Source organism: Salmo salar, chromosome 15, assembly GCF_965601325.2.
Source record: "Salmo salar chromosome 15, fSalSal1, whole genome shotgun sequence".
Classification (NCBI taxonomy): Eukaryota; Metazoa; Chordata; class Actinopteri; order Salmoniformes; family Salmonidae; genus Salmo; species Salmo salar.
Genome location: NC_138305.1, coordinates 4,845,426 through 4,873,004, shown reverse-complemented (window position 1 = coordinate 4,873,004; position 27,579 = coordinate 4,845,426). Strand labels below are relative to the sequence as shown.

Genomic DNA, 27,579 nt, shown 5'->3' with positions numbered 1-27,579 from the left:
CCCCCGCTTCACACTCAGCCCCTCCCCCCTCTTCACTGTCTACACAGCTCCCTCTGGTGGTCAGGATGTAAAGCTACTTTGCTGCTCTGATCAGAACTCCATCCCGTTCCTGGTCCAAGTCCTCATCACCAGCAGCCAACATATCTGTGAGTATGATTCAGAATCAAATAAAGATTTTTACAAGTGGACTAGGAATACCACTCTATGATGGAAATATGTTGTGATGTTTACAGCATTTTTGTTGATGTTCTGGTAACCTAGCAGCAGGTTCAATAATCCATCACCATTCATAGCACAGAAAATAATTCTCAGGTCTACATCAGAAGCTGAATGAAAGAACCCAAACCAGTCAGTCACTAGAGGACTTGCCCAATTCTGAACCTGTACCTCACCTGGGATCTCCACAGCAGAGCTCTGTGGGGGCTTGTTGTTGTCGCTGTGTTTGTCTGTTGTCACACAGCCGGCTGGTACTACTTCCCTGTAGCAGCAGCAACACCCTCTCCCTTCCTTCAGACTGTCTAGACTCAGTGTGCTATGCTTGAAATGGCCTGGGCTGGCTGGGCCTACCGCCACCTGGTGATGTTTACAAGTATTACAACAGGGGACTGAGCTGCAGCTGTACAAACACTGGTCCTCCTGATGGAGAAGGGTTAGACTGCTCCAGTCCCCCTCAGTGTCTCCTCTGCTGCTGGGCTTCACAGCCCCCAGATACCTGGACAACAACAGCAACAACAGGTTATCACTATCGGTGCAGGATTCAATCTGATGGTGGATTTGGACAATGCGCAATTTAAAGGTAATTTCCAATTGAGCTGACTGACATATGGAGCATTTACAGTAAAGGACTACCAGTTTGTATTAGTGATGTACCTGTTTGTATTAGTGATGTTGTCACGCCCTGACCAGGTGAACTCGGGTATTTTGGGTCAGGGTGTGTCATGTTGGGTATTTTTCCGTGGTTTATTTCTATGTTGGGTGCTGTCGATTCCCAATCAGAGACAGCTGTCGCTAGTTGTCTCTGATTGCGATCACATTTAAGTTCCTTTTCCCCCACGCTGTTGGTGGGGTGTTGTCTCTTTGTTTTGAGCAGCTAACGTATCGGCATTTTCTTGATTTTGTGTACGTGTTTATTTCAGTGTAAAGAATAAACATGTGTTCGCTCCCAGCTGCGTTTTGGTCCGCTTCCTCATCACCAGGCGACGAACGTTACAGATGTACCTGTTTGTATTAGTGTATTAGTGATGTACCAGTTTGTATTAGTGTATTAGTGATGTACCAGTTTGTATTAGTGATGTACCTGTTTGTATTAGTGATGTACCTGTTTGTATTAGTGTATTAGTGATGTGCCTGTTTGTATTAGTGTATTAGTGATGTACCTGTTTGTATTAGTGATGTACCTGTTTGTATTAGTGTATTAGTGATGTGCCTGTTTGTATTAGTGATGTACCTGTTTTGTATTAGTGTATTAGTGATGTACCTGTTTGTAGTAGTGATGTACCTGTTTGTAGTAGTGATGTACCTGTTTGTATTAGTGTATTAGTGATGTACCTGTTTGTATTAGTGTATTAGTGATGTGCCTGTTTGTAGTAGTGATGTACCTGTTTGTATTAGTGATGTGCCTGTTTGTATTAGTGATGTACCTGTTTGTATTAGTGTATTAGTGATGTGCCTGTTTGTATTAGTGTATTAGTGATGTGCCTGTTTGTATTAGTGATGTACCTGTTTGTAGAAGTGATGTACCTGTTTGTAGAAGTGATGTACCTGTTTGTAGTAGTGTAGTAGTGATGTACCTGTTTGTATTAGTATAGTAGTGATGTACCTGTTTGTATTAGTATATTAGTGATGTACCAGTTTGTATTAGTATATTAGTGATGTACCTGTTTGTATTAGTATATTAGTGATGTACCTGTTTGTATTAGTATATTAGTGATGTACCAGTTTGTATTAGTATATTAGTGATGTACCAGTTTGTATTAGTGATGTACCAGTTTGTATTAGTGATGTACCAGTTTGTATTAGTGATGTACCAGTTTGTATTAGTGATGTACCAGTTTGTATTAGTGATGTACCAGTTTGTATTAGTGATGTACCAGTTTGTATTAGTGATGTAGTGACGTACCAGTTTGTATTAGTATATTAGTGATGTACCTGTTTGTATTAGTATATTAGTGATGTACCAGTTTGTATTAGTGATGTACCAGTTTGTATTAGTGATGTAGTGATGTACCTGTTTGTATTAGTGTATTAGTGATGTACCAGTTTGTATTAGTGATGTACCAGTTTGTATTAGTGATGTAGTGATGTACCTGTTTGTATTAGTGTATTAGTGATGTACCAGTTTGTATTAGTGATGTAGTGATGTACCTGTTTGTATTAGTGATGTACCAGTTTGTATTAGTGATGTAGTGATGTACCTGTTTGTATTAGTGATGTACCTGTTTGTATTAGTGATGTAGTGATGTACCTGTTTGTATTAGTGATGTGGTGATGTACCTGTTTGTATTAGTGTATTAGTGATGTACCAGTTTGTATTAGTGATGTAGTGATGTACCTGTTTGTATTAGTGATGTGGTGATGTACCTGTTTGTATTAGTGTATTAGTGATGTACCAGTTTGTATTAGTGATGTAGTGATGTACCTGTTTGTATTAGTGATGTGGTGATGTACCTGTTTGTATTAGTGTATTAGTGATGTACCTGTTTGTATTAGTGTATTAGTGATGTACCTGTTTGTATTAGTGATGTACCTGTTTGTATTAGTGTATTAGTGATGTGCCTGTTTGTATTAGTGATGTACCTGTTTTGTATTAGTGTATTAGTGATGTACCTGTTTGTAGTAGTGATGTACCTGTTTGTAGTAGTGATGTACCTGTTTGTATTAGTGTATTAGTGATGTACCTGTTTGTATTAGTGTATTAGTGATGTGCCTGTTTGTAGTAGTGATGTACCTGTTTGTATTAGTGATGTGCCTGTTTGTATTAGTGATGTACCTGTTTGTATTAGTGTATTAGTGATGTGCCTGTTTGTATTAGTGTATTAGTGATGTGCCTGTTTGTATTAGTGATGTACCTGTTTGTAGAAGTGATGTACCTGTTTGTAGAAGTGATGTACCTGTTTGTAGTAGTGTAGTAGTGATGTACCTGTTTGTATTAGTATAGTAGTGATGTACCTGTTTGTATTAGTATATTAGTGATGTACCAGTTTGTATTAGTATATTAGTGATGTACCTGTTTGTATTAGTATATTAGTGATGTACCTGTTTGTATTAGTATATTAGTGATGTACCAGTTTGTATTAGTATATTAGTGATGTACCAGTTTGTATTAGTGATGTACCAGTTTGTATTAGTGATGTACCAGTTTGTATTAGTGATGTACCAGTTTGTATTAGTGATGTACCAGTTTGTATTAGTGATGTACCAGTTTGTATTAGTGATGTACCAGTTTGTATTAGTGATGTAGTGACGTACCAGTTTGTATTAGTATATTAGTGATGTACCTGTTTGTATTAGTATATTAGTGATGTACCAGTTTGTATTAGTGATGTACCAGTTTGTATTAGTGATGTAGTGATGTACCTGTTTGTATTAGTGTATTAGTGATGTACCAGTTTGTATTAGTGATGTACCAGTTTGTATTAGTGATGTAGTGATGTACCTGTTTGTATTAGTGTATTAGTGATGTACCAGTTTGTATTAGTGATGTAGTGATGTACCTGTTTGTATTAGTGATGTACCAGTTTGTATTAGTGATGTAGTGATGTACCTGTTTGTATTAGTGATGTACCTGTTTGTATTAGTGATGTAGTGATGTACCTGTTTGTATTAGTGATGTGGTGATGTACCTGTTTGTATTAGTGTATTAGTGATGTACCAGTTTGTATTAGTGATGTAGTGATGTACCTGTTTGTATTAGTGATGTGGTGATGTACCTGTTTGTATTAGTGTATTAGTGATGTACCAGTTTGTATTAGTGATGTAGTGATGTACCTGTTTGTATTAGTGATGTGGTGATGTACCTGTTTGTATTAGTGTATTAGTGATGTACCTGTTTGTATTAGTGTATTAGTGATGTACCTGTTTGTATTAGTGTATTAGTGATGTTCCATGTTTGTATTAGTGTATTAGTGATGTTCCATGTTTGTATTAGTGTATTAGTGATGTACCTGTTTGTATTAGTGTATTAGTGATGTACCTGTTTGTATTAGTGTATTAGTGATGTACCTGTTTGTATTAGTGATGTACCTGTTTGTATTAGTGATGTAGTGATGTACCTGTTTGTATTAGTGATGTAGTGATGTACCTGTTTGTATTAGTGTATTAGTGATGTACCTGTTTGTAGTAGTGATGTACCTGTTTGTATTAGTGTATTAGTGATGTGCCTGTTTGTATTAGTGATGTACCTGTTTGTAGAAGTGATGTACCTGTTTGTAGTAGTATAGTAGTGATGTACCTGTTTGTATTAGTATAGTAGTGATGTACCTGTTTGTATTAGTATAGTAGTGATGTACCTGTTTGTATTAGTATATTAGTGATGTACCTGTTTGTATTAGTATATTAGTGATGTATTAGTATATTAGTGATGTACCAGTTTGTATTAGTGATGTACCAGTTTGTATTAGTGATGTACCAGTTTGTATTAGTGATGTACCAGTTTGTATTAGTGATGTAGTGATGTACCTGTTTGTATTAGTGATGTACCAGTTTGTATTAGTGATGTAGTGATGTACCTGTTTGTATTAGTGATGTACCAGTTTGTATTAGTGATGTAGTGATGTACCTGTTTGTATTAGTGATGTACCTGTTTGTATTAGTGATGTACCTGTTTGTATTAGTGATGTACCAGTTTGTATTAGTGTATTAGTGATGTACCTGTTTGTATTAGTGATGTGGTGATGTACCTGTTTGTATTAGTGATGTACCTGTTTGTATTAGTGTATTAGTGATGTACCTGTTTGTATTAGTGTATTAGTGATGTACCTGTTTGTATTAGTGTATTAGTGATGTACCTGTTTATATTAGTGTATTAGTGATGTACCTGTTTGTATTAGTGATGTAGTGATGTACCTGTTTGTATTAGTGATGTAGTGATGTACCTGTTTGTATTAGTGTATTAGTGATGTACCTGTTTGTATTAGTGTATTAGTGATGTACCTGTTTGTATTAGTGTAGTAGTGATGTACCAGTTTGTATTAGTGATGTACCTGTTTGTATTAGTGATGTAGTGATGTACCTGTTTGTATTAGTGTAGTAGTGATATACCTGTTTGTATTAGTGTATTAGTGATGTACCTGTTTGTATTAGTGTATTAGTGATGTACCTGTTTGTATTAGTGTATTAGTGATGTACCTGTTTGTATTAGTGATGTAGTGATGTACCTGTTTGTATTAGTGTAGTAGTGATGTACCTGTTTGTATTAGTGTAGTAGTGATGTACCTGTTTGTATTAGTGATGTAGTGATGTACCTGTTTGTATTAGTGTATTAGTAATGTACCTGTTTGTATTAGTGTATTAGTGATGTACCTGTTTGTATTAGTGTATTAGTGATGTACCTGTTTGTATTAGTGTAGTAGTGATGTACCTGTTTGTATTAGTGATGTACCTGTTTGTATTAGTGTAGTAGTGATGTACCTGTTTGTATTAGTGTAGTAGTGATGTACCTGTTTGTATTAGTGTAGTAGTGATGTATTAGTGTAGTAGTGATGTACCAGTTTGTATTAGTGATGTACCAGTTTGTATTAGTGATGTACCAGTTTGTATTAGTGTATTAGTGATGTACCTGTTTGTATTAGTGATGTGGTGATGTACCTGTTTGTATTAGTGTATTAGTGATGTACCTGTTTGTATTAGTGTATTAGTGATGTACCTGTTTGTATTAGTGTATTAGTGATGTACCTGTTTGTATTAGTGTATTAGTGATGTACCTGTTTGTATTAGTGTATTAGTGATGTACCTGTTTGTATTAGTGATGTAGTGATGTACCTGTTTGTATTAGTGATGTAGTGATGTACCTGTTTGTATTAGTGTATTAGTGATGTACCTGTTTGTATTAGTGATGTACCTGTTTGTAGTAGTATAGTAGTGATGTACCTGTTTGTATTAGTATAGTAGTGATGTACCTGTTTGTATTAGTATAGTAGTGATGTACCTGTTTGTATTAGTATATTAGTGATGTACCTGTTTGTATTAGTATATTAGTGATGTATTAGTATATTAGTGATGTACCAGTTTGTATTAGTGATGTACCAGTTTGTATTAGTGATGTACCAGTTTGTATTAGTGATGTAGTGATGTACCTGTTTGTATTAGTGATGTACCAGTTTGTATTAGTGATGTAGTGATGTACCTGTTTGTATTAGTGATGTACCAGTTTGTATTAGTGATGTAGTGATGTACCTGTTTGTATTAGTGATGTACCTGTTTGTATTAGTGATGTACCTGTTTGTATTAGTGATGTACCTGTTTGTATTAGTGTATTAGTGATGTACCTGTTTGTATTAGTGATGTGGTGATGTACCTGTTTGTATTAGTGATGTACCTGTTTGTATTAGTGTATTAGTGATGTACCTGTTTGTATTAGTGTATTAGTGATGTACCTGTTTGTATTAGTGTATTAGTGATGTACCTGTTTATATTAGTGTATTAGTGATGTACCTGTTTGTATTAGTGATGTAGTGATGTACCTGTTTGTATTAGTGATGTAGTGATGTACCTGTTTGTATTAGTGTATTAGTGATGTACCTGTTTGTATTAGTGTATTAGTGATGTACCTGTTTGTATTAGTGTAGTAGTGATGTACCAGTTTGTATTAGTGATGTACCTGTTTGTATTAGTGATGTAGTGATGTACCTGTTTGTATTAGTGTAGTAGTGATGTACCTGTTTGTATTAGTGTATTAGTGATGTACCTGTTTGTATTAGTGTATTAGTGATGTACCTGTTTGTATTAGTGTATTAGTGATGTACCTGTTTGTATTAGTGATGTAGTGATGTACCTGTTTGTATTAGTGTAGTAGTGATGTACCTGTTTGTATTAGTGTAGTAGTGATGTACCTGTTTGTATTAGTGATGTAGTGATGTACCTGTTTGTATTAGTGTATTAGTAATGTACCTGTTTGTATTAGTGTATTAGTGATGTACCTGTTTGTATTAGTGTATTAGTGATGTACCTGTTTGTATTAGTGTAGTAGTGATGTACCTGTTTGTATTAGTGATGTACCTGTTTGTATTAGTGTAGTAGTGATGTACCTGTTTGTATTAGTGTAGTAGTGATGTACCTGTTTGTATTAGTGTAGTAGTGATGTATTAGTGTAGTAGTGATGTACCAGTTTGTATTAGTGATGTACCAGTTTGTATTAGTGATGTACCAGTTTGTATTAGTGTATTAGTGATGTACCTGTTTGTATTAGTGATGTGGTGATGTACCTGTTTGTATTAGTGTATTAGTGATGTACCTGTTTGTATTAGTGTATTAGTGATGTACCTGTTTGTATTAGTGTATTAGTGATGTACCTGTTTGTATTAGTGTATTAGTGATGTACCTGTTTGTATTAGTGTATTAGTGATGTACCTGTTTGTATTAGTGATGTAGTGATGTACCTGTTTGTATTAGTGATGTAGTGATGTACCTGTTTGTATTAGTGTATTAGTGATGTACCTGTTTGTATTAGTGTATTAGTGATGTACCTGTTTGTATTAGTGTATTAGTGATGTACCTGTTTGTATTAGTGTAGTAGTGATGTACCTGTTTGTATTAGTGATGTACCTGTTTGTATTAGTGTAGTAGTGATGTACCTGTTTGTATTAGTGTAGTAGTGATGTACCAGTTTGTATTAGTGATGTACCAGTTTGTATTAGTGATGTACCAGTTTGTATTAGTGTATTAGTGATGTACCTGTTTGTATTAGTGATGTGGTGATGTACCTGTTTGTATTAGTGTATTAGTGATGTACCTGTTTGTATTAGTGTATTAGTGATGTACCTGTTTGTATTAGTGTATTAGTGATGTACCTGTTTGTATTAGTGTATTAGTGATGTACCTGTTTGTATTAGTGTATTAGTGATGTACCTGTTTGTATTAGTGTATTAGTGATGTACCTGTTTGTATTAGTGTATTAGTGATGTACCTGTTTGTATTAGTGATGTAGTGATGTACCTGTTTGTATTAGTGATGTAGTGATGTACCTGTTTGTATTAGTGATGTAGTGATGTACCTGTTTGTATTAGTGATGTAGTGATGTACCTGTTTGTATTAGTGTATTAGTGATGTACCTGTTTGTATTAGTGTATTAGTGATGTACCTGTTTGTATTAGTGTAGTAGTGATGTACCTGTTTGTATTAGTGTAGTAGTGATGTAGTAGTGATGTACCAGTTTGTATTAGTGATGTACCTGTTTGTATTAGTGATGTAGTGATGTACCTGTTTGTATTAGTGTAGTAGTGATGTACCTGTTTGTATTAGTGATGTACCTGTTTGTATTAGTGATGTAGTGATGTACCTGTTTGTATTAGTGTATTAGTGATGTACCTGTTTGTATTAGTGATGTACCTGTTTGTATTAGTGTATTAGTGATGTACCTGTTTGTATTAGTGTAGTAGTGATGTACCTGTTTGTATTAGTGTAGTAGTGATGTACCTGTTTGTATTAGTGTAGTAGTGATGTACCTGTTTGTATTAGTGATGTACCTGTTTGTATTAGTGTATTAGTGATGTACCTGTTTGTATTAGTATAGTAGTGATGTACCTGTTTGTATTAGTGTAGTAGTGATGTACCTGTTTGTATTAGTGTAGTAGTGATGTACCTGTTTGTATTAGTGTAGTAGTGATGTACCTGTTTGTATTAGTGTATTAGTGATGTACCTGTTTGTATTAGTGTAGTAGTGATGTACCTGTTTGTATTAGTGTAGTAGTGATGTACCTGTTTGTATTAGTGATGTAGTGTACCTGGGTCCAGTCGGGGAACAGAGGACGTGGGTCCAGTTCTTCCAGCAGCCCTGATCAAACGGGTTCTTATCATCAGGCTCAAAGTAGGGCTCCTACAGAGGAGAGAGAAAGAGAGGGAGAGATGGGGCACCAGATTATAATACATCCTCAGTCAACAGAATGCTGCTCCAATTAGTGTGTGTGTGTGTGTGTGAGAGAGAGAGAGAGAGAGCGTGACGGGGAGAGAGTGTAGTGACTTACTATAGTAGAAGACGGCTCTCCATTGGAGATCAGCTTGATGTTACTGATGAGTATAACCAAGACCAAGAGTACACAGGCCAGGCTGGTAACCATGACGACCACACTGGCCAGTTAATGTTAAGGTTTAAAGAGAATAGTATGCATACACTTTGGGACTGTGACCCAGGTGTGTGTGTGTGTGTGGATACGTGGTGGCGTGGGGCAGGCTGAAGGGCTGGTGCAGGGTGAGGAGGGTGAGGAAGAGGTAGAACAGAGAGGAGGAGAGGACCAGGAGCAGGTATGACGTCAGCAGCAGGAGGAAGAGCAGGAACACACGGTAGTTACGTCTCCCCACGCAGTTATTCAGCCACTCACAGTGGTGGTCGAACCGCTGTGTAACACACATGCAGACACACAACCAGACAGACAACATATACACACACACACACACACACACACACACACACACACACACACACACACACACACACACACACACACACACACACACACAATCAGACAGACAACACACACACAGAAAAGACACACATAACAGGTGCAAACAGATCTGATGATAGCACATAAAGCCTGAGACTACATGAGATAAAGATAATATACTGGGGGAGGTAGATAAAGATAAAGAACAGGGGGAGGTAGATAATTAACAGGGTGAGGTGATAATGAAGAGGGAAGTAGGTAACGATAATGAACAGGGGGAGGTAGATTAAGATAAAGCCATTTTGATGACACTTTCCTGAATTGTGGTTCCAGTCTGATATGTTTGGCACGCGCATTTCAATACAACTTACGTCCACACAGGCATTGCAGCGACGGCAGTGCCATGCAGCAGGGGGAAGGTAGATCTCACACCTACTGCACCAGTCCATATCATACCTCTGACCATTCACTATCACATAGGCCACCTCTGCTGTGCCTGGCCATGGGGGGCCTGAGAGAGAGGAAAGAGAGGGAGAGAGGTGGAAGAAGAGGGAGGGATAGAGAGAGAGAGAGAGAGAAAGGCTTTATAAACATTGCTCCTTCATGGGAACTTCTGGATAAAAATGTAGCGACTTTAAAGGAGAATCTGGAGCAGGACTTGACTCAGATACAGATGTAAGATCTTAATTTGACCAGTCTCTCACAGCAGGAAAATAATCCTGCAGCAACAGGAAATTAATTATTATGTGGATTGTAATTAATGGACATTCATGTAGGGGTTGATAATTGTTTTGTTAGGGTGTAACCGGTGTGAAATGGCTGGCTAGTTAACGATGCATGCTAGTGGCATTTCAATCACTGACGTCACTCGCCCTGAGACCTTGAAGTAGTTGTTTCCCTTGCTCTGCATTGCTGCAGCTTTTATGGAACGATAGGTAATGATGCATCGAGGGTGACTGTTGTCGATGTGTGCCAAGGGTCCCTGGTTCAAGCCCAGGTTGGGGAGAGGAGAAGGACAGAAGCTGCGTTGTTACAAGGGCAAATCGAGTCTGACATTCTAAAGTGGGAATTACAAACTTTAGAAGGCTTTTTAAAACTCGAATGCATTAAACGTTTGCATTTCAGCTGCACAGGAAAATTCTCTGCAACAACAAATGATTCAAATGAAGAGAGCAGATCTGTAGCACCTGTGCAATAATGATAGACCTCTTGGTATAGGAAGTAGCCTAGTTGCTTACTTATTAATAACTCTTGAAAGGAATATCAAAGCTCCCTTAGATGTCATCTAGCTATATTTAATAATCCTATTATAATGCTGTTGTTAACATGATAATATTACCTTGGTGGAGAATGCCAGGATCCATGAAACTTGACACCAGGAAAGTTACCAAGGTCCCAGTTAGTAACATTGCAGAGGCCACAGGATAGGCCACTGAAACATGAGTAGCCAACCACGCGCACCTGGCAAGGACAGGGGATAAAGTCAACTGTCAAGTCATCCTCGCAGAAAACTATAGGTGGAATGGGTTTTGATTGAATGTGACATTTAGGGACAACCTAATATAAGGAGAAAATTAGCTTGTAAACTTACGGGAAAGTGATGTACAGCACGCTTATTACGAAACCCATGCAGGCAGTAAAACTCGGCCCGAGGCCTCTCACAATCCAGTGCGGCCGTCTCTTCTTCTTGCGCGGCTTCTCGTTGTCCGAGTCCATGCCGTCCAAACTTCAAATTTATGTTAGTTTCTAGCTAACATTCAAAACACTTTTCGGGAAAAAAAAGAAAAAAAAATTATTCTTTACTCTTTCATCTAAAAATTCATTATTTTCATTGAGCTACAATGAATGTAGTTCTATCCAGCTTTCCACTTCCTGATGATAGAGGACACCGATGCTGCTGTCATGGAAACCATATATGAGAGAACGCGCTCAAGCCAGGAAGTGTTTACTTAGAAAATACTTGGTAGTCTATTTAAAATAACATAGACTATATAGCCTAGATTAAAAATAATAATAAGAAAAACGCACACACTATTAAGCCATATAGGCCTATGATTGTTATTTAATTGTTTATTAAATAGTAAATATATATGTAGACAGAGCTTTTTATAACGTTAGGCTATTATTTTGATAGTCATTAGTCTCCCTAAGCAGACGGGTTGCTAACCACAATCTGCTCAAACGTTGCTGACGCATACCAGATCTTATAACGTCTGGATAGACATTTGACATATCAGCGAACCACATCATAATGTTATAGCAATCTGGTGCTGACCCCAGAGATCCTATAACATTTCTAGAGGTGGAGTCTATTTACGAATGGCTGTCGAAGTATAATTCTGATTTTACTTATGCAGGAAAATAAAAGTAAGACATTTGACCAGAAATGGTGTAATATAATTATAAAGCTAGCTAGCTAACAAACATACAAGGAAGATAAAGTCTTCAAATTCATTATTTTAGACAATATCTTATCACAGCACTGCCAAACCATGGTTGACCAAATCCCTGACCAAAATGGCTGACCTTACGATGATAATAAGGGTATTATCCATTCTATCTAATTCCAATTCTAATGCCCAGCTGCACATAGGATGACATTCCATGAGATAGTCTCTCATCCACAGAAATACAATATAATTAAAACTTTATTATTATATATGTAAACTGTATATCATAACATATATCAGTATCTCAATGTTCTCTCTAAATGGCGTCTCCCAGTGTGTGAGCGGCTCCCTGTATGGCCTGGATCAGGATGGACAGCTGACGGTGTGCTTCTTTCCAGTCGCTGTCCAGTCCAGTCGACCTAGCTCTGGTATACGCATCAGCCAGTCCTGGGAAGGTAGCCTGTCCAGCCTTACTGGACGCCCAGATCACATGTCTGGAAGAGCGAGAGAGAGAGAGAGAGAGAGAGAGAGAGTAACGGGTAGAAAGAAGGTATGGTGAGTGATGTTAGATGGTCAGAGGAGGGAAGAGAGGGGGAGTGGCCTAAGCATTCAATGAAGCATTTAATGAAAGGTGTACAAAACATCAAATATTCTAGATGGTAAAAAGTGGATGCTCATCTAAGGGATAGAACATAACAAAGTTTCCAAACCTGAATCCATATCGATCATCAAATATGCTAGATGGTAAAAAGTGGAGGCTCATCTAGGGGATAGATCGTAACATAGTTTCCCAACCTGAATCCATATCGATCAGGGAACGCCCCAGGGTCCAGGAAAGCCCTATCCAGGAGCATCAGTTGGTCATTGATCCTACGCACCTTCAGGGGCCTTAATATGGACAAAGCACTGGTTTAGAACGGTTTAGAGAGAGAGAGAGAGTGTGTGTGTGTGTGTGTGTGTGTGTAAAGAGCTACCACTCACGTCTCATTGGCCAAGTCTGAATCTCTGATCAGCTGGTCCAGTCTGGCGGCTGCAGAGCGGAAATTCCTCACAGCATTCTGTAATGGCTCTGAAATAGGAGCAGGGACAGGATATTCTAGAACAGTGTTTCTCAACCATAGAATATTGTTGACTGGTCCCTGAGATTGTTTGTGTCTGTGTGTCTGTTTTCTCTAAACAACTTAAACCAGAGGTTCCCAAACTTTTTGGCTCCACGACCTCATCTTGATATATAAAAAGAAATTGTGACTCCACCATATAAAAAAAGTGATATAATCAACGGACAATATTTACTTTTTTAATTGTATTACAAATCAGTCTGACAGTACTTTTGACAGCATTTCAATCTGAAGGAAGTATGGTTTGAAGTGACTGATATGAACCTCATCATTATCACTGTTGTCGTTCAGTAATGGGGTCATAGTATTTTGTCGATTAAACCGTTCAAAAGATAAAGCCACATTATCAGAAACCGCTCTGTTACAGCAGCTAGTGGCTAACGGGGTTTACTGATGTGGGAAACGCTGTTAGCTGTTTAGACACAAACATAGCATCAGCTACTGTCTCCATCTATCCATCCACCCCTCTACCCTTCCATCACCTCTCTATCCCTCCATCCACCTTTTCACCCCTACCCCTTCGCTATCCCTGTGTGTGTGTGTTCTAGTGACTGTGACCCACCTATAGCGATCATGTGTGCTGCCAGTCCATCAGTGTACAGCTCCATGGCTTTATTGAGGTATCCCTCCAGAGTCTCTGCATAGTCACTGCAGTTGAACGGCAACAGAAGGCTATCAGCCAATCGCATCAGGACGTTCCCTGCCGTCCTGGCAACCGTCTGGTGACTGGTGAACCCTTAGGGGAAGAAGGGAAGAAGGGGAGAGAGGGGAAGGATGGAGGGAGGGATAGAGATATATACAGGGTAAGGATATTGACAGGAAAGGGACAGAGAGACCAAGGAGAAAGACAATAGAGAGACATACAGTATATATATAAAGAGAGAGATATTGAACTCATAAGGCCAACAGCAGTGGGTTTGTCTTTATGTTCCTCCTGTAGCCCCCTGGCCCATACCTCCCTGCTCACCTGGGTCGATGAACTTGGAGGCATAGTCAAAGGTGTCGTATGCCGTGTGGTACGCTGGGTAGATTCTGGCTCTGGTTTTGGTCTGCATGAAAACAGCATGGATCATGGGATGTGACTTAGAAGACTAACTGATCATCTGTTAAGTCAGTGAAACGACCCTCATCGTGTGTGTGTGTGTCTCATGTCTTACTCTGTCGTAGGTGTAGGAGATATCCATGGAGGTGATTCCTAGGAAGTGGATGAAGGCAGCGTAATCACTTCCTGCCCCAGTCAGAAAACCCACACTATAATAAATAAAAAAATAAAAACATTAACCAATCAAACGTCTGCTATGACTTCAGATTAAGTGAAGAGCGAATTAAAATCCCTAAAATCATTTCACTGACATCTTAACCCATTTCTTAAATAGTCCTCTAGGTCTCGTCACATGACCCTACTGTTTCATGTAAAGAGAAAGTAGGCTATTCACTTGGGGATGACTCCGTAGGCGGGGCTAGTACGGTTGAAGTAGCGAATCCAGTTGTCGTAGACGGATGTCGAGTCTGATCCAGGTGTCTTCACCTGTAGAAAAACAAACAAACACCATATAGTGATGGCTTCTTTTTGGACAAAAAAAAGAAGATAGATTGATAAATGGTCAGATGTTTTGGCACTACTGTAAGAGTCAGATATTTAATCCTCCATTGTTAGTTTGACAGACGATGAAAGGAGTATAAATACCCACACACTGTTGTACGCTCATACTTTTTTTTGCAACATTTTCTATGAAGTTTATGTGAGCATACAACAATGGGAGGTCTTTCTTTAACTCCAGACGGCATTGAGAAGAGAATTAGAGGCCTCACCTGTTTGGAGGCCTTGAGGATAACACTCTGAGCAGAGGGGGACCCCGATGCCCTTAGAGTAGCGTTAGCTGGAGCAGGGGGATGACAAGGGATACTGGAGGTCAGTGTTTCAGACAGGGCTAGTTCAAACACAATGCTTCCACTACACACAGAGAATGTTTCCTGGACACATATTCTCCATTTAAAAGTGCTTTTTAAAAGTCCGGGACTTGGCTTGTGTCCAAGAAACCAGTACTTATTAACTGATAACTATGTGTACTGTGAACAGTTGCCCAGGGCCCGTATCCACAAAGCATCTCAGAGTAGGATCAGCTTTACCTTTTACATCATAATGAATAATGTTACAGATCTGAGATCAACACTCCTCCCCTGAGATGATTTTGTGGATACGGGCCTTGATTGTTGGAGTAAAAACACCATCAGTTTAACATGCTACCTCTGTCATCACTGGGGTGGCAGGTAGCCTAGTGGTTAGAGCGTTGGACTAGTAACCGGAAAGGTTGCAAGATCAAATCCCCGAGTTGACAAGGTAAAAAAATCTGTCGTTCTGCACCTGAACAAGGCAGTTAACCCACTGTTCCTCGGCTGTCGTTGTGAATAAGAATTTGTTCTTAACTGACTTGCCTAGTTAAATAAAGGTATAAAATAAATCACTCTTACCGAATACAGCTATGTCCACGTTGATATAGGCGACAGAACGTTCACTCAGCTTGCTATAGTACTCCTGGAGAGGAGAATGTTACGTTATCTTATCTCTATCAGAAACACCATAATGTGGATCTCTTCCCTCTAGGGAATCCTTTCCTTGACCCTATGTTGCTGCTTGCCTTTAGAGGTTGAAGGATGGGTTACTGTGAAACACCTTGTGACAACCGATGATGTTAACAGGGATTTTATAAATAACATTTGATTGATTTAGATTGTTCACCTCAGTGTACTCTGTGGATCCAATCAGACCGAACTCCTCGGCTCCCCAGCTCCCAAAAATGATGGACCTCCGTGGCCTCCATTTCCCTGACAGACAGGCGGTAATGTTGTTCACTGTTTACTGCTCCCAACAACAACGACTGGGTATCATTCTGTTGTCTTACAGTAGTTCCTCTTTTTTTTGTTCAGCTCCTTTATCTAACTGAGCCCAGTTAGATAAAACCACCTCACCTCCCTAACCCAGGTCTAACTCCCTAACCCAGGTCTAACTCCCTAACCCAGGTCTAACTCCCTAACCCAGGTCTAACTCCCTAACCCAGGTCTAACTCCCTAAGTCAGGTCTAACTCTGTCACTTTCTGACCAGTAAAGGGGTTATTTATTATTGTAGTTTGGGCAGGACGTGGCAGGGGGTGTTTGTTTTATGTGGTTCGGGGTTTGTTGGGCTATGTACTATGTAGGAGGGGTGTTTGTTTAGAGTGTTTCGGGGTTTGTTGGGCTATGTTCTTGTTAGTTTATTTCTATGTTAGTTCTAGTCTTTCTATGTCTATGTTTAGTTAATGGGGTTGACCTTCAATTGGAAGGTCAATTGCAATTTTTCCATCTACGTAACATTGCAAAAATCAGAAACTTTCTGTCCAAAAATGACGCAGAAAAATGTATCCATGCCTTTGTTACTTCTAGGTTGGACTACTGCAATGCTCTACTTTCCGGCTACCCGGATAAAGCACTAAATAAACTTCAGTTAGTGCTAAATACGGCTGCTAGAATCCTGACTAGAACCAAAAAAATGTGATCATATTACTCCAGTGCTAGCCTCCCTACACTGGCTTCCTGTTAAGGCAAGGGCTGATTTCAAGATTTTACTGCTAACCTACAAAGAATTACAGGGCTTACTCCTACCCATCTCTCTGATTTGGTCCTGCCGTACATACCTACACGTACGGTCACAAGACCCGGGCCTCCTAATTGTCCCTAGAATTTCTAAGCAAACAGCTGGAGGCAGGGCTTTCTCCTATAGAGCTCAATTTTTATGGAATAGTCTGCCTACCCATGTGAGAGATGCAGACTCAACCTTTACTGAAGACATATCTCTTCAGTAGGTCCTATGATTAAGTGTAGTCTGGCCCAGGGGTGTGAAGGTGAACGGAAAGGCTGGAGCAACAAGCCACCCTTGCTGTCTCTGCCTGGCCGGTTTCCCATTTTTTCATTTTACAGTTTAGTCATTTAGCAGACGCTCTTATCCAGAGCAACTTACAGTAGTGAATGCATACATTTCATACAATTTCATACATTTTTTTTTCTGTGCTGGCCCCCTGTGGGAATCGAACCCACAACCCTGGCGTTGCAAACACCATGCTCTACCAACTGAGCTACAGGGAAGCTCTTTCCACTGGGATTCTCTGCCTCTACCCCTATTACGGGGGCTGAGTCACTGGCTTACTGGTGTTCTTCCATGCCGTCCCTGGGAGGGGTGCGTCACTTGAATGGGTTGAGTCACAGACGTGGTCTTCCTGTCTGGGTTGGCGCCCCCCCCTTGGGCTGTGCCGTGGCAGAGATAATTGTGGGCTATACTCGGCCTTGTCGAGTTGGAGATATCCCTCCAGTGGTGTGGAGGCTGTGCTTTGGCAAAGTGGGTGGGGTTATATCCTACCTGTTTGGCCCTGTCCGGGGGTTTCATCGGATGGGGCCACAGTGTCTCCTGACCCCTCCTGTCTCAGCCTCCAGTATTTATGCTGCAGTAGTTTATGTGTCGGGGGGCTAGGGTCAGTCTGTCACATCTGGAGTATTTCTCTTGTCTTTTCCGGTGTCCTGTGTGAATTTAAATATGCTCTCTCTAATTCTCTCTTTCTCTTTCTTTCTTTCTTTCTTTCTTTCTCTCTCTCGGAGGACCTGAGCCCTAGGACCATGCCTCAGGACTACCTGGCTTGATGACTCCTTGCTGTCCCCAGTTCACCTGGCCGTGCTGCTGCTCCAGTTCCAACTGTTCTGCCCGCAGCTATGGAACCCTGACCTGTTCACCGGACGTGCTACCTGTCCCAGACCTGTTGTCCCAGACCTGCTGGAACCCTGACCTATTCACCGGACGTGCTACCTGTCCCAGACATGCTGTTTTCAACTCTCAAGAGACAGCAGGAGCGGTAGAGATACTCTCAAAGATTGGCTATGAAAAAGCCAACTGACACTTACTCTTGTGTTACTGACTTGTTGCATCCTCGACAACTACTATGATTATTATTATTTGACAATGCTGGTCATTTATGAACATTTGAACATCTAGGCCATGTGCTGTTATAATCTCCACCCGGCACAGCCAGAAGAGGACTGGCCACCCCTCATAGCCTGGTTCCTCTCTAGGTTTCTTCCTAGGTTTTGGCCTTTCTAGGGAGTTTTTCCTAGCCACCGTGCTTCTACACCTGCATTGCTTGCTGTTTGGGGTTTTAGGCTGGGTTTCTGTACAGCACTTTGAGATATCAGCTGATGTAAGAAGGGCTATATAAATACATTTGATTTGATTTGATTGGAAGCAGCTGCTCCTCGTTGCTTCTAATTGAAGGTCTTATTTAAGAGGGGTGTTTTTTCTATGGGATTTGTGGGTAGTTGTCTCCTGTTTTGTGTCTGTGCACCTGACAGGACTGTTTAGTGTCGTTTGTTGTTTTGTATACGTGTTTCTTTTGTTTTTCCGTCTTTTAATAAAAATAAAGAAGATGAGTATACACGTTCCCGCTGCACCTTGGTCCAATCCTTACGACGCCCGTTACAAACTCCCTAACCCAGGTCTAACTCCCTAACCCAGGTCTAACTCCCTAACCCAGGTCTAACTCCCTAACCCAGGTCTAACTGTGATGCTCACCCTGCTTGACCATCCGTCCCAGCACCCGGGTCACCTCCAGCATCACGGAGGTTCCACTGCTGGGGTCGATGGCCCCGTGGACCCAGCTGTCTCTGTGGTTACCGTAGATCACATACCTGTCTATGGGACAAAGACTTGAATTAGATTAGAGAAAACTTTAGTTTGACACTGGTCTGCTTTAAATGTGTGTGTATGATTCTTCACTGTCTGTGTTTTTGTATATTAACTGTTTTGCCTGTATGATGCACAATGCATATGTTGTCATAATGCTTGACTCAGTGCTTGACTCGAGGTAACTTCTTCACCATGGCCTAAGTGTGGTTTGGTAGCTAGAGCTGAATCCTTCTCACCTGGCTCAACACTGCCTCGAATCACCCCCATCACATTGGCAGAATTCTTCAGCTCCTCACGGTTATAGATGTCCAGTTTTACATCGCTGGAACAGAGACATTTACATACATTTTTTTTTTTTAGCAAACATACAGCTAAACTTGATATTGTCGTACTTTATAGAGATTTACCAAATCCCACCTGTTGTTGAAGTTAGATGTTGGTTTGAATCCTGGTCCCCCAAAATTATACGTGCAGTTGAATGCTCCCTGCCATTCGGATGGGGCGGGCTCTCCACCCAGCTCACTGCAGAGATGACCAATCAAATATGCCAAGCGGGATTCAGAACCAATCACATTGGGCGGACCCTTCTTGGACACCAAATACTCTGGTTGACCAATGGCTCATGGGGAGCAATCAGCTCTCCACAAAAGTTAATGACGTCACAATGGACCAATGGTAAACCCCACTCACCAGATCAAAGCGTAGGCATCCTCAAACCCGATTGGTTGAGTCGGGATTGGCGGGATCCCGGTGATATTCTTTTCTGGTATTCTGTATGTGTCGTCTACATATGGACATTTCAGAAGTGGGAACTGTGAAAACGCCTTGGAAAGTCTAAGTGACTAAGATGATCAATGTAGTTACGACGGCGATCACATACATGTGAATACGGTCAATGATGGCCAATTTTTGTAGCCTCTACAGCAGTCAAATTGTAACCTGTTTTAGTTCAATCTAGACAATTCTGCAACTATATAGTTAGGTGTTTATTACCTTTTGATTCCAACTGTCACTATAATGTCAAAGGTCAAAAGGTAATTTAACAGGAAGTTTAGCAGATAGAGTATCTCTTGAAATAGACTGAAATGTGTGGTAACTGATTAAAAATGGCTGTTACTTTTAGTCAAGATCATTTTGAGGGTCATAGGTCCTACCTTCTTATAACAAGTCAATTATTTACCATCACATCATAATGCATCATGGGTTACCTTTAGCGGCCAGGTAGGGTGTCAGCATGTCTCCATAGTGGGTGTTGAAGGAGCCCCTCTCCACCCCTGAGGGGGGCATGTACCAGGAATAGGGGTACGTCTCGTTGTTGTCGGACATCTTGCCATCGTTGATGTCCCACGGGTCGGTGTAGACCAGCACCCCGATCACACCGTACGGAGCTGCATTGATGGCCTGGAGAAGAGGCACGACATGACAGTCAAAGTGGTGATGTTAGTCATGGGTTGTATCTGAAATAGTACCCTATTCCCAATACAGTGCACTAGTTTTAGTGCACTACCACCTAGCAAACCAGGAACATTCCCAGAACATTAGCTAAGATTCCTATTATGTTCTAGTTAGAGTATTATCTAACCATAGGATGATAACAGCCCCAAAACATTCAGAGAATGTTTTTGATAAAAATCTAGTTATTTGTCAAAAATGTTTTAGATGAAATATCTTTGGAATTTTCTCCTAACTTTCACTAAAATGTTGTGCACAACATCTATAACAACCACTACTGAACATGTATGTATAAAACGTTTGCCTGATGTTGCAATAATGTTCCTATAACACAGTTAATCTGTTAATCAAAAGCTTCCCAGAATGCTTCATTAGGTTGTGGGAACAGTCTGGTGGGAACATTGTGGGGACATCACAAAATATATGTTCCCATAAAATAACTGTCCAGTTGTGCGGATGATTCTACAATGTTTATTTTGGGGTGCAAAAAACATTGACCTGATGTTCATTCCCAGAACACATTTTGTCTGTTTTTTTTATGGTTAATACAAACATTCCAAAATCATCACCACGACTGAACAGTTTTTGTGTTATAAGAACATTTGTCATGACCAAATACATTTTCTGGGAAACTTCACAGAACCAATTTTATTTTGGTGGCCAGGGTACCATTTTGGATGCATGCCTTGTTCCAATACTTTGAAAATTCTTCCTTCTTTTATGTACAGTACCTTCAGAAAGTATTCACATCCCTTGACTTTTTCCACATTTTGTTGTGTTACAAAGTGATATTAAAATTGATTAAATTGTATTTTTCTGTCAACGATCTAAACAAAATACTCTGTAATGTCAAAGTGGAAGAAAAATTCTAACATTCGTAAAAAAAATTAAAAAAAATAAAACACTAATATACAATATCTTGATTAAATAATTATTCAAACCCCTGAGTCAATACATGTTAGAATCACCTTTGGCAGCGATTACAGCCGTGAGTGTTTCTGGGTAAGTCTCTAAAAGTGTTCCACACCTGGATTGTATAATATTTGTACATTATTATTCTGTCAAGTTGGTTGTTGATCATTGCTAGACAGCCATTTTCAATTCTTGCCATAGGTTTTCAAGCGATTTAAGTCAAAACTGTAACTAGGCCACTTAGGAACATTCAATGTCATCTTGGTAAGCAACTCCAGTGTATATTTGGCCTTGTGTTTCGGGTTATTGTCCTGCTGAAAGGTGAATTTGTCTTCCAGTGTCTGTTGGAAAGCAGGCTTTTCCTCTAGGATTTTGCCTGTGCTTAGCTCTACTTGATTATTTTTACCCTAAAAATCGCTCTAGTCCTTGCCGATGACAAGCATACCCATAACATGATGCAGCCACCACCATGCTTGAAAATATGAAGAGTGGTACTCAATGATATGTTGGATTTGCCCCAAACATAATGATTTGTATTCAGAACAAAAAGTTAATTTCTTTGGCACATTTCTGGGAGTTTTACTTTAGGGCCTTGTTGCAAACAGGATGCATGTTTTGGAATATTTGTATTCTATCCAAGCTTTCTTCTTTTCACTCTGTCAATTCGGTTAGTATTGTGGAGTAACTACAATGTTGTTGATCCATCCTCAGTTTTCTCCTTTCACAGCCATTAAACTCTGTAATTGTTTTAAAGTCACTATTGGCCTCATGGTGAAATCCCTGAGCAGTTTCCTTCCTCTCCGGCAACTGAATTAGGAAGGATGCCTGTATCTTTGTTGTGACTGGGGGTATTGATACACCATCCAAAGTGTAGTTAATAACTTCACCATGCTCAAAGGAATATTCAATGTCTGCTTTTTACCAATAATGGCCCTTCTTTGCGAGGCATTGGAAAAACCTCCCTGGTCATTGTGGTTGAATCTGTGTTTGAAATTCACTGCTCGACTGAGGGACCATACAGATAATTATATGTTTGGGGTACAGAATAATGTTAAACACACTGAGTGAATCCATGTAACTTATTATGTGACTTATTAAGCAATTTTTACTCCTGAACTTTAGGCTTGCCATAACGAAGGGGTTGAATACTTATTGACTCAAGACATTTCAGCTTTTCATTTTTAATGAATTTGTAATATATATATATATATATTTCCATTTTGACATGATGGGGTATTGTGTGTAGGCCAGTGACAGAAAATCTCAATCTAATCCATTTTAAATTCAGGCTGTAACACAACAAAACGTGGAATAAGTCAAAGGGTGTGTATACTTACTGAAGGCATTGTATGTGAACCATTTCTTACAGGATTTTTGACATTTTTTTTAATGTTTCAAATTACAGTAGGCTACAAGTGATGTAAAATACCATAGTTACAATAGAAGTCTGAATATTTACCTTAGGAGTCTGAATATTTGCCCTATGAGTCTGAATATTTACCCTATGAGTCTGAATATTTACCCTATGAGTCTGAATATTTACCCTAGGAGTCTGAATATTTACATGGAATTCTGACCAACCAAATGTCATCCTAAAAACAAAAAATAATGTAATGGCATTTGCAGCCAATGAATTGGACTCACCTTCCCTGCTCTCCCCTCTCCTCCATATCTGGTGATAGCGATGGTCCCTGTCAGGTCCAGGGTCTGGTTGAGTAGGAAGTAGTCACTGGGCTTCCCTTGATTGGCGTAGACCAGTCTCCCCTGAACACACACACACACACACACACAATCATTGAACCACAATCTACCTCAATCTAAAACTAAGACTGATATCAAATGACTGTAGGAGATATCAAACTGATATCCGAGTGATCAGTAGATTGTAGTAGATATCAGTCTGGTATCACAGTAGACAATACCAGGAGATAGACACCACAAGCGTAACATATTAGTAGTAGGAGTAACATATTAGTAGTAGTAGTAACTTTTCATTGTGCATTATAGCCTGTTATTGCTTTATTATTTTCTATATCATCGTTACAGTTTTATCACTTTGGATTTCACAAGTACTGTATGTGGTGAATTTTCTAAACTCTGTGTACAAATACTCCAAACTGGTACGACTTGTAACGGTCTAACGTTCAAAACTTTTCATTGTGCATTAATTTTGTTTGTAGACGTTTTTCACCACACAACCATTGGTCCAAAATAGAAGTTACTGTGAAATATAATAACAACTAGTTATTTCAATAGCAAAAGACTTGAGATACATGTTTTCAAAATTGCCCTTTGAATGTACAGTGCAGTACTGTAGATTACAGTATATTACACTGTTTTCACATTGGGCAATATACTTGCACTACCTATTAAAATTGACTGAACATCACATTTTTGTTCAGATATAATTACAACATAGATGTACTGTAATCAAATTAAATAAATGAAATTAAATGAAGAAAAAAAACAATGTTTAGCAGGCACTAGTTTCCCATCAAGCCATACTTGAGTAAATAGCGCCAAAGCGATTGAAACAATTATGCACATAAACCCTAGATTGTCGACGCTATATAATGGCCGTTGAGACGCTTTGAAGCCACAGTTCGCCCATATTGGCCCTCCCCAGAAGGAGACGTCCTCCATTGGAATGAATGGAATTCTACAGTATTTCAATTGAATGTTTCAAGGACAAAATGACATGTATTTAAGTATTTTTGTTGTTGTAGTGGGGACAGTAACATTGGTACTCTAAACAAACAAACAAAACTTTGAGAAAAATGTAGCTCACATAATCTAATCTTAAAAGTATGCAGTAAGATGTCTGTCATAGAATAAAAGTGTCAAACACGAATGTAGATGTTAATAAATGAATTTCTATAGCTTTCAAAATATTATTTTTTTCAATGGAGGAGGTGTACCCAAGATGGCTGGGCGGTGACTTCAATACAGTGCCTCCTGTCAGTCATCCAGGCTTTATACACTTCATTGGATTGAAGGGAAAAAATGAAGCATTGTAGTGGTCCTGTACAGTGGCTCAGTTCATAAGAGTATGGCACTAGCAACACCAGAGTTGTGGGTTCTATTCCCACTGCGGTCACATACCAAAATGTGTGGATTGTCGTCCCTTTGGATCAAAACATCTGCTATGTAAATGGCATTTATTACAGTACACTATTGGAGTAGTGTGAACCCCTCAAACTCTGTTGTAGACAAACCAGTTTACATGTCAAATCTATAGGTTCACCAAACGTTTAACTGATCATCGGTTAAGAACTGTCGGATGATGTAATAGGAAAATATATTTTAACAAAAAATAAGAGAAGCATATCAAAAGTAATGTGAGCATTTCGAAAGGAAATTACTTTATATGAACATGTATTGCAATGTTAAACATTGATTAAGTTTGGTGAAAAAGGGACTGTATGATTTTGTGTTGTACTTAGTAAATTGAAAATGTGCTTAGAGTTTTGAAACAACTGCCTTTTTGATCATCTATTTAGAAGAGTTTTGACTAATTTAACACAACGCAATAAAGACATTTGAATGTTATCTGATGAGACACATCATAAAACATATTCCCTTTTGACCTTGAGCGGATTATCTAAAATCTTACTAAGATTTTAACAGCAACCTCAAAGGTCATGCCTTGACGATGCAGTGGGTGGCACAGAGAGGTGACATTTATGACATGAACTAAATAAAACTGGTTAACCAATAACCTCGAGAACAAATAGAGGTCATGAAAGACACCTTTTCTTTCCATCTGTCCTGTCCGTCCGTCCACATATTGTCTATACACAGTCACGCTATCATTCTAAATAACTAGCCTACGGTGAGTTGTTTGACCCAGAACAGGTCATTTAACTGATAAACTGTGGAGAAGATAACATAAAGAACATGACCATCCTTGGATCTTGGATGTGGTTAAGAAATTGACATTTTGGGTGTCCTGCATAGGCCCAGGATCCTCCTGGTCTGCCTGTCTGTGTGTTGGTGGGTAAAGACCTACCTTTGGGTGTCCGGCGGGGGCGTAGGCTGCATAGGGCTGAACCACCCCAGGATCCTCCTGGTCTGCCTGTCTGTGTGTTGGTGGGTAAAGACCTACCTTTGGGTGTCCGGCGGGGGCATAGGCTGCATAGGGCTGAACCACCTCAGCATCCTCCTGGTCTGAACTATATGCCTTCTCCTTCTCTCTGGCAGTGTACAGGACAGCATCAGAGGGGCTCACTGCAACACACACGCACACACAGTAGTAGGAAAATGTTGATTTTGATGCAGAATCATATCCATAAAAATAATAACAACCAAAGACATTTCACAAGGAGTATAAACATAATAGACAGAGTAAAATGGACTACTTAAGCTCCCAATGCCACACAACACCAAGCTTGGTTTACCTCCTAATGCCACCCAACACCAAGCTTGGTTTACCTCCTAATGCCACACAACACCAAGCTTGGTTTACCTCCCAATGCCACACAACACCAAGCTTGGTTTACCTCCTAATGCCACCCAACACCAAGCTTGGTTTACCTCCTAATGCCACACAACACCAAGCTTGGTTTACCTCCTAATGCCACACAACACCAAGCTTGGTTTACCTCCTACTGGCACACAACACCAAGCCTGGTTTACCTCCTAATGCCACACAACACCAAGCTTGGTTTACCTCCTAATGCCACACAACACCAAGCTTGGTTTACCTCCTAATGCCACACAACACCAAGCCTGGTTTACCTCCTAATGCCACACAACACCAAGCTTGGTTTACCTCCTAATGCCACACAACACCAAGCTTGGTTTACCTCCTAATGCCACACAACATCAAGCCTGGTTTACCTCCTAATGCCACACAACACCAAGCTTGGTTTACCTCCTAATGCCACACAACACCAAGCTTGGTTTACCTCCTAATGCCACACAACACCAAGCTTGGTTTACCTCCTAATGCCACACAACACCAAGCCTGGTTTACCTCCTAATGCCACACAACACCAAGCAGAAGAGCAACTACTAGTTGTACTAGTAAGTATAACATGTGACTTTTACATGGCCTGGCTGGGTCTTAAAGCAGTGCACTATATGATATGGGCCAGGGACCAGGGTTATAGTTAGGACGCACCCTAAGCCCATGACTCACCCACGGTGACCTTGTTGGGGGTGTTGGGGTCTGGGAAGGACAGGTAGACCTTGTACTCCTCCCTCCAGGCCTGGTCCAGACCTGTCTCTGGGTCCTGCCACCTTTTTAACATGTACTGAACCGTCTTCTCGTCCCCTGGCGAGGTCGCCATGTGGGGCACTTTAGTCAGCTCCCTGGAGAGACACATGGGGACGAGGGAACGATCATGAGAGAGATGCTCTCTGAGGACGTGTGTGTGTGTGTGTGTGTGTGTGTGTGTGTGTGTGTGTGTGTGTGTGTGTGTGTGTGTGTGTGTGTGCGCGCGCGGCGGCGTGCGTGCGTGTGTGTATAATCTAGCCCATATTGTTCCTGACCTGCTTCAACAGATTAAAAAAGATGTGGAAGATTAGCGATTAAAAAAAGGAAATCTAAAGACACTGGTACAGTATCCAGCAGCGTGTGATCTGATTGAGCAATTGATTGATTGATATCCAGCATCTGACCTGAGGTTCTCCTGTATCGCAATGTTGTCCACCTCTGCGATAAACTTCTGGATGAGAGCCTCGTCTACATCCTGGGTCACGTCCACTACCCAGTCAGGGGTGGTGGAGCCCCTCTGGATGCCGAAGTGCCCCAACAGGATGCCTGCAGTCAGCACCAGAACTGCTCCGAGACTACCCAGCAGCACCTTCTTCAGCATGGTCCTCCTGGTCCTCTTCCTGGAGATCTACTCTGGAACAGTAGAACAATGTCTCTAACACTCTAGAACCAGGTCTCTAACACTCTGAACCAAGTCTCTGAGTAATGGTCGTTGACAAACACAAGTTTCACCTGAACACAGAAACACATATGAAGTCTATTTCAGAGTTCCAGAGGGTGAAAGACAATGGTGTGTGCAAGTAGGATGTCCAGCAGGATCTGTGGTTTACTGTCTGCATAATGAGCCCTTAAAAGCCCTCCCCAACTCCCACTGTAAAGTTTAATGATTACTTTTTTTCAGAGGTGATGGACTTTGAAACACACACACACACACTTGTTCACTGTTGCACATTGTCCAACCTCTGGAGAAGCTTCCCAAAATATGGATGAGTGGTTTGATTGTAAATCATGATTAATTTACCAGGCAGTTACCACAAACCAGTGTTGTGACTTCCTTTCTCTCCCTGTACTTTTCTTTCTCAGTTCAATGTCAATGTAGTCATTGCAAAGCATCCATTTCACTGGCATTATCATTTTGGATTCTGGAAATATTGTGCTCAGGTCAGGTGGTGCTGTTGGACTGGTAGG

The 27,579-nt window shown here is 40.1% G+C and overlaps 2 protein-coding genes across 5 annotated transcripts; both read right to left on the bottom strand.

Annotated features, from left to right (window-relative positions):
• On the bottom strand, nucleotides 1–11,447 carry LOC106570847 (palmitoyltransferase ZDHHC19). 2 transcript variants are annotated; one of them, XM_014143415.3, is made up of 8 exons: nucleotides 11,188–11,447; nucleotides 10,936–11,057; nucleotides 9,968–10,107; nucleotides 9,368–9,549; nucleotides 9,180–9,282; nucleotides 8,940–9,031; nucleotides 393–712; nucleotides 1–144 (listed from the first exon to the last, which is right to left on the bottom strand). In XM_014143415.3, the coding sequence occupies exons 1-8, from the start codon at nucleotides 11,310–11,312 to the stop codon at nucleotides 74–76; spliced, it is 1,155 nt and encodes a 384-aa protein (XP_013998890.3). In that variant the 5' UTR covers nucleotides 11,313–11,447; the 3' UTR covers nucleotides 1–73. The 2 variants fall into 2 exon arrangements, with proteins under 2 accessions (XP_013998890.3, XP_045551316.2); XM_045695360.2 differs by lacking the exon at nucleotides 1–144 and having other exon boundaries at nucleotides 423–712; nucleotides 8,914–9,031.
• Nucleotides 11,448–11,648: 201 nt separating this feature from the next.
• naaladl1 (N-acetylated alpha-linked acidic dipeptidase like 1) lies at nucleotides 11,649–27,222 on the bottom strand. Of its 3 annotated transcripts, none has more exons than XM_082961567.1 (19): nucleotides 26,796–27,222; nucleotides 26,314–26,486; nucleotides 25,183–25,400; nucleotides 22,818–22,937; nucleotides 20,018–20,210; nucleotides 19,500–19,593; nucleotides 19,227–19,331; nucleotides 19,046–19,131; nucleotides 18,696–18,815; nucleotides 15,845–15,930; nucleotides 15,577–15,640; nucleotides 14,917–14,984; nucleotides 14,541–14,632; nucleotides 14,262–14,355; nucleotides 14,072–14,153; nucleotides 13,667–13,840; nucleotides 12,968–13,055; nucleotides 12,697–12,874; nucleotides 11,649–12,480 (listed from the first exon to the last, which is right to left on the bottom strand). In XM_082961567.1, exons 1-18 carry the CDS (start codon nucleotides 26,990–26,992, stop codon nucleotides 12,724–12,726), a joined length of 2,205 nt encoding a protein of 734 aa, XP_082817693.1. In that variant the 5' UTR covers nucleotides 26,993–27,222; the 3' UTR covers nucleotides 11,649–12,480; nucleotides 12,697–12,723. The 3 variants fall into 3 exon arrangements, with proteins under 3 accessions (XP_082817693.1, XP_045551315.1, XP_013998889.2); XM_045695359.1 differs by having other exon boundaries at nucleotides 12,782–12,874; XM_014143414.3 differs by having other exon boundaries at nucleotides 12,782–12,874; nucleotides 25,279–25,400; nucleotides 26,796–27,221.
• Between the last annotated feature and the right edge of the window lie 357 nt (nucleotides 27,223–27,579).

Bases quoted from the DNA above. Each gene is read 5' to 3' on its own strand.
- LOC106570847 (XM_014143415.3), bottom strand. From the start codon at position 11,312: ATGGACTCGGACAACGAGAAGCCGCGCAAGAAGAAGAGACGGCCGCAC. The intron at 9,550-9,967 runs GTAAGTTGTATT...TGTGTTACACAG, and splicing joins GCTGCAATGCCTGTGTGGAC to CGGTTCGACCACCACTGTGA. The intron at 713-8,939 runs GTACACTACATC...GTTGTTGTCCAG, and splicing joins TGTTCCCCGACTGGACCCAG to GTATCTGGGGGCTGTGAAGC.
- naaladl1 (XM_045695359.1), bottom strand. From the start codon at position 26,992: ATGCTGAAGAAGGTGCTGCTGGGTAGTCTCGGAGCAGTTCTGGTGCTG. The intron at 22,938-25,182 runs GTAGGTCTTTAC...GTGTGTGTTCAG, and splicing joins CCCCCGCCGGACACCCAAAG to GGGAGACTGGTCTACGCCAA. The intron at 13,841-14,071 runs GTGAGCAGGGAG...TCTTCCCCTAAG, and splicing joins CTCCAAGTTCATCGACCCAG to GGTTCACCAGTCACCAGACG.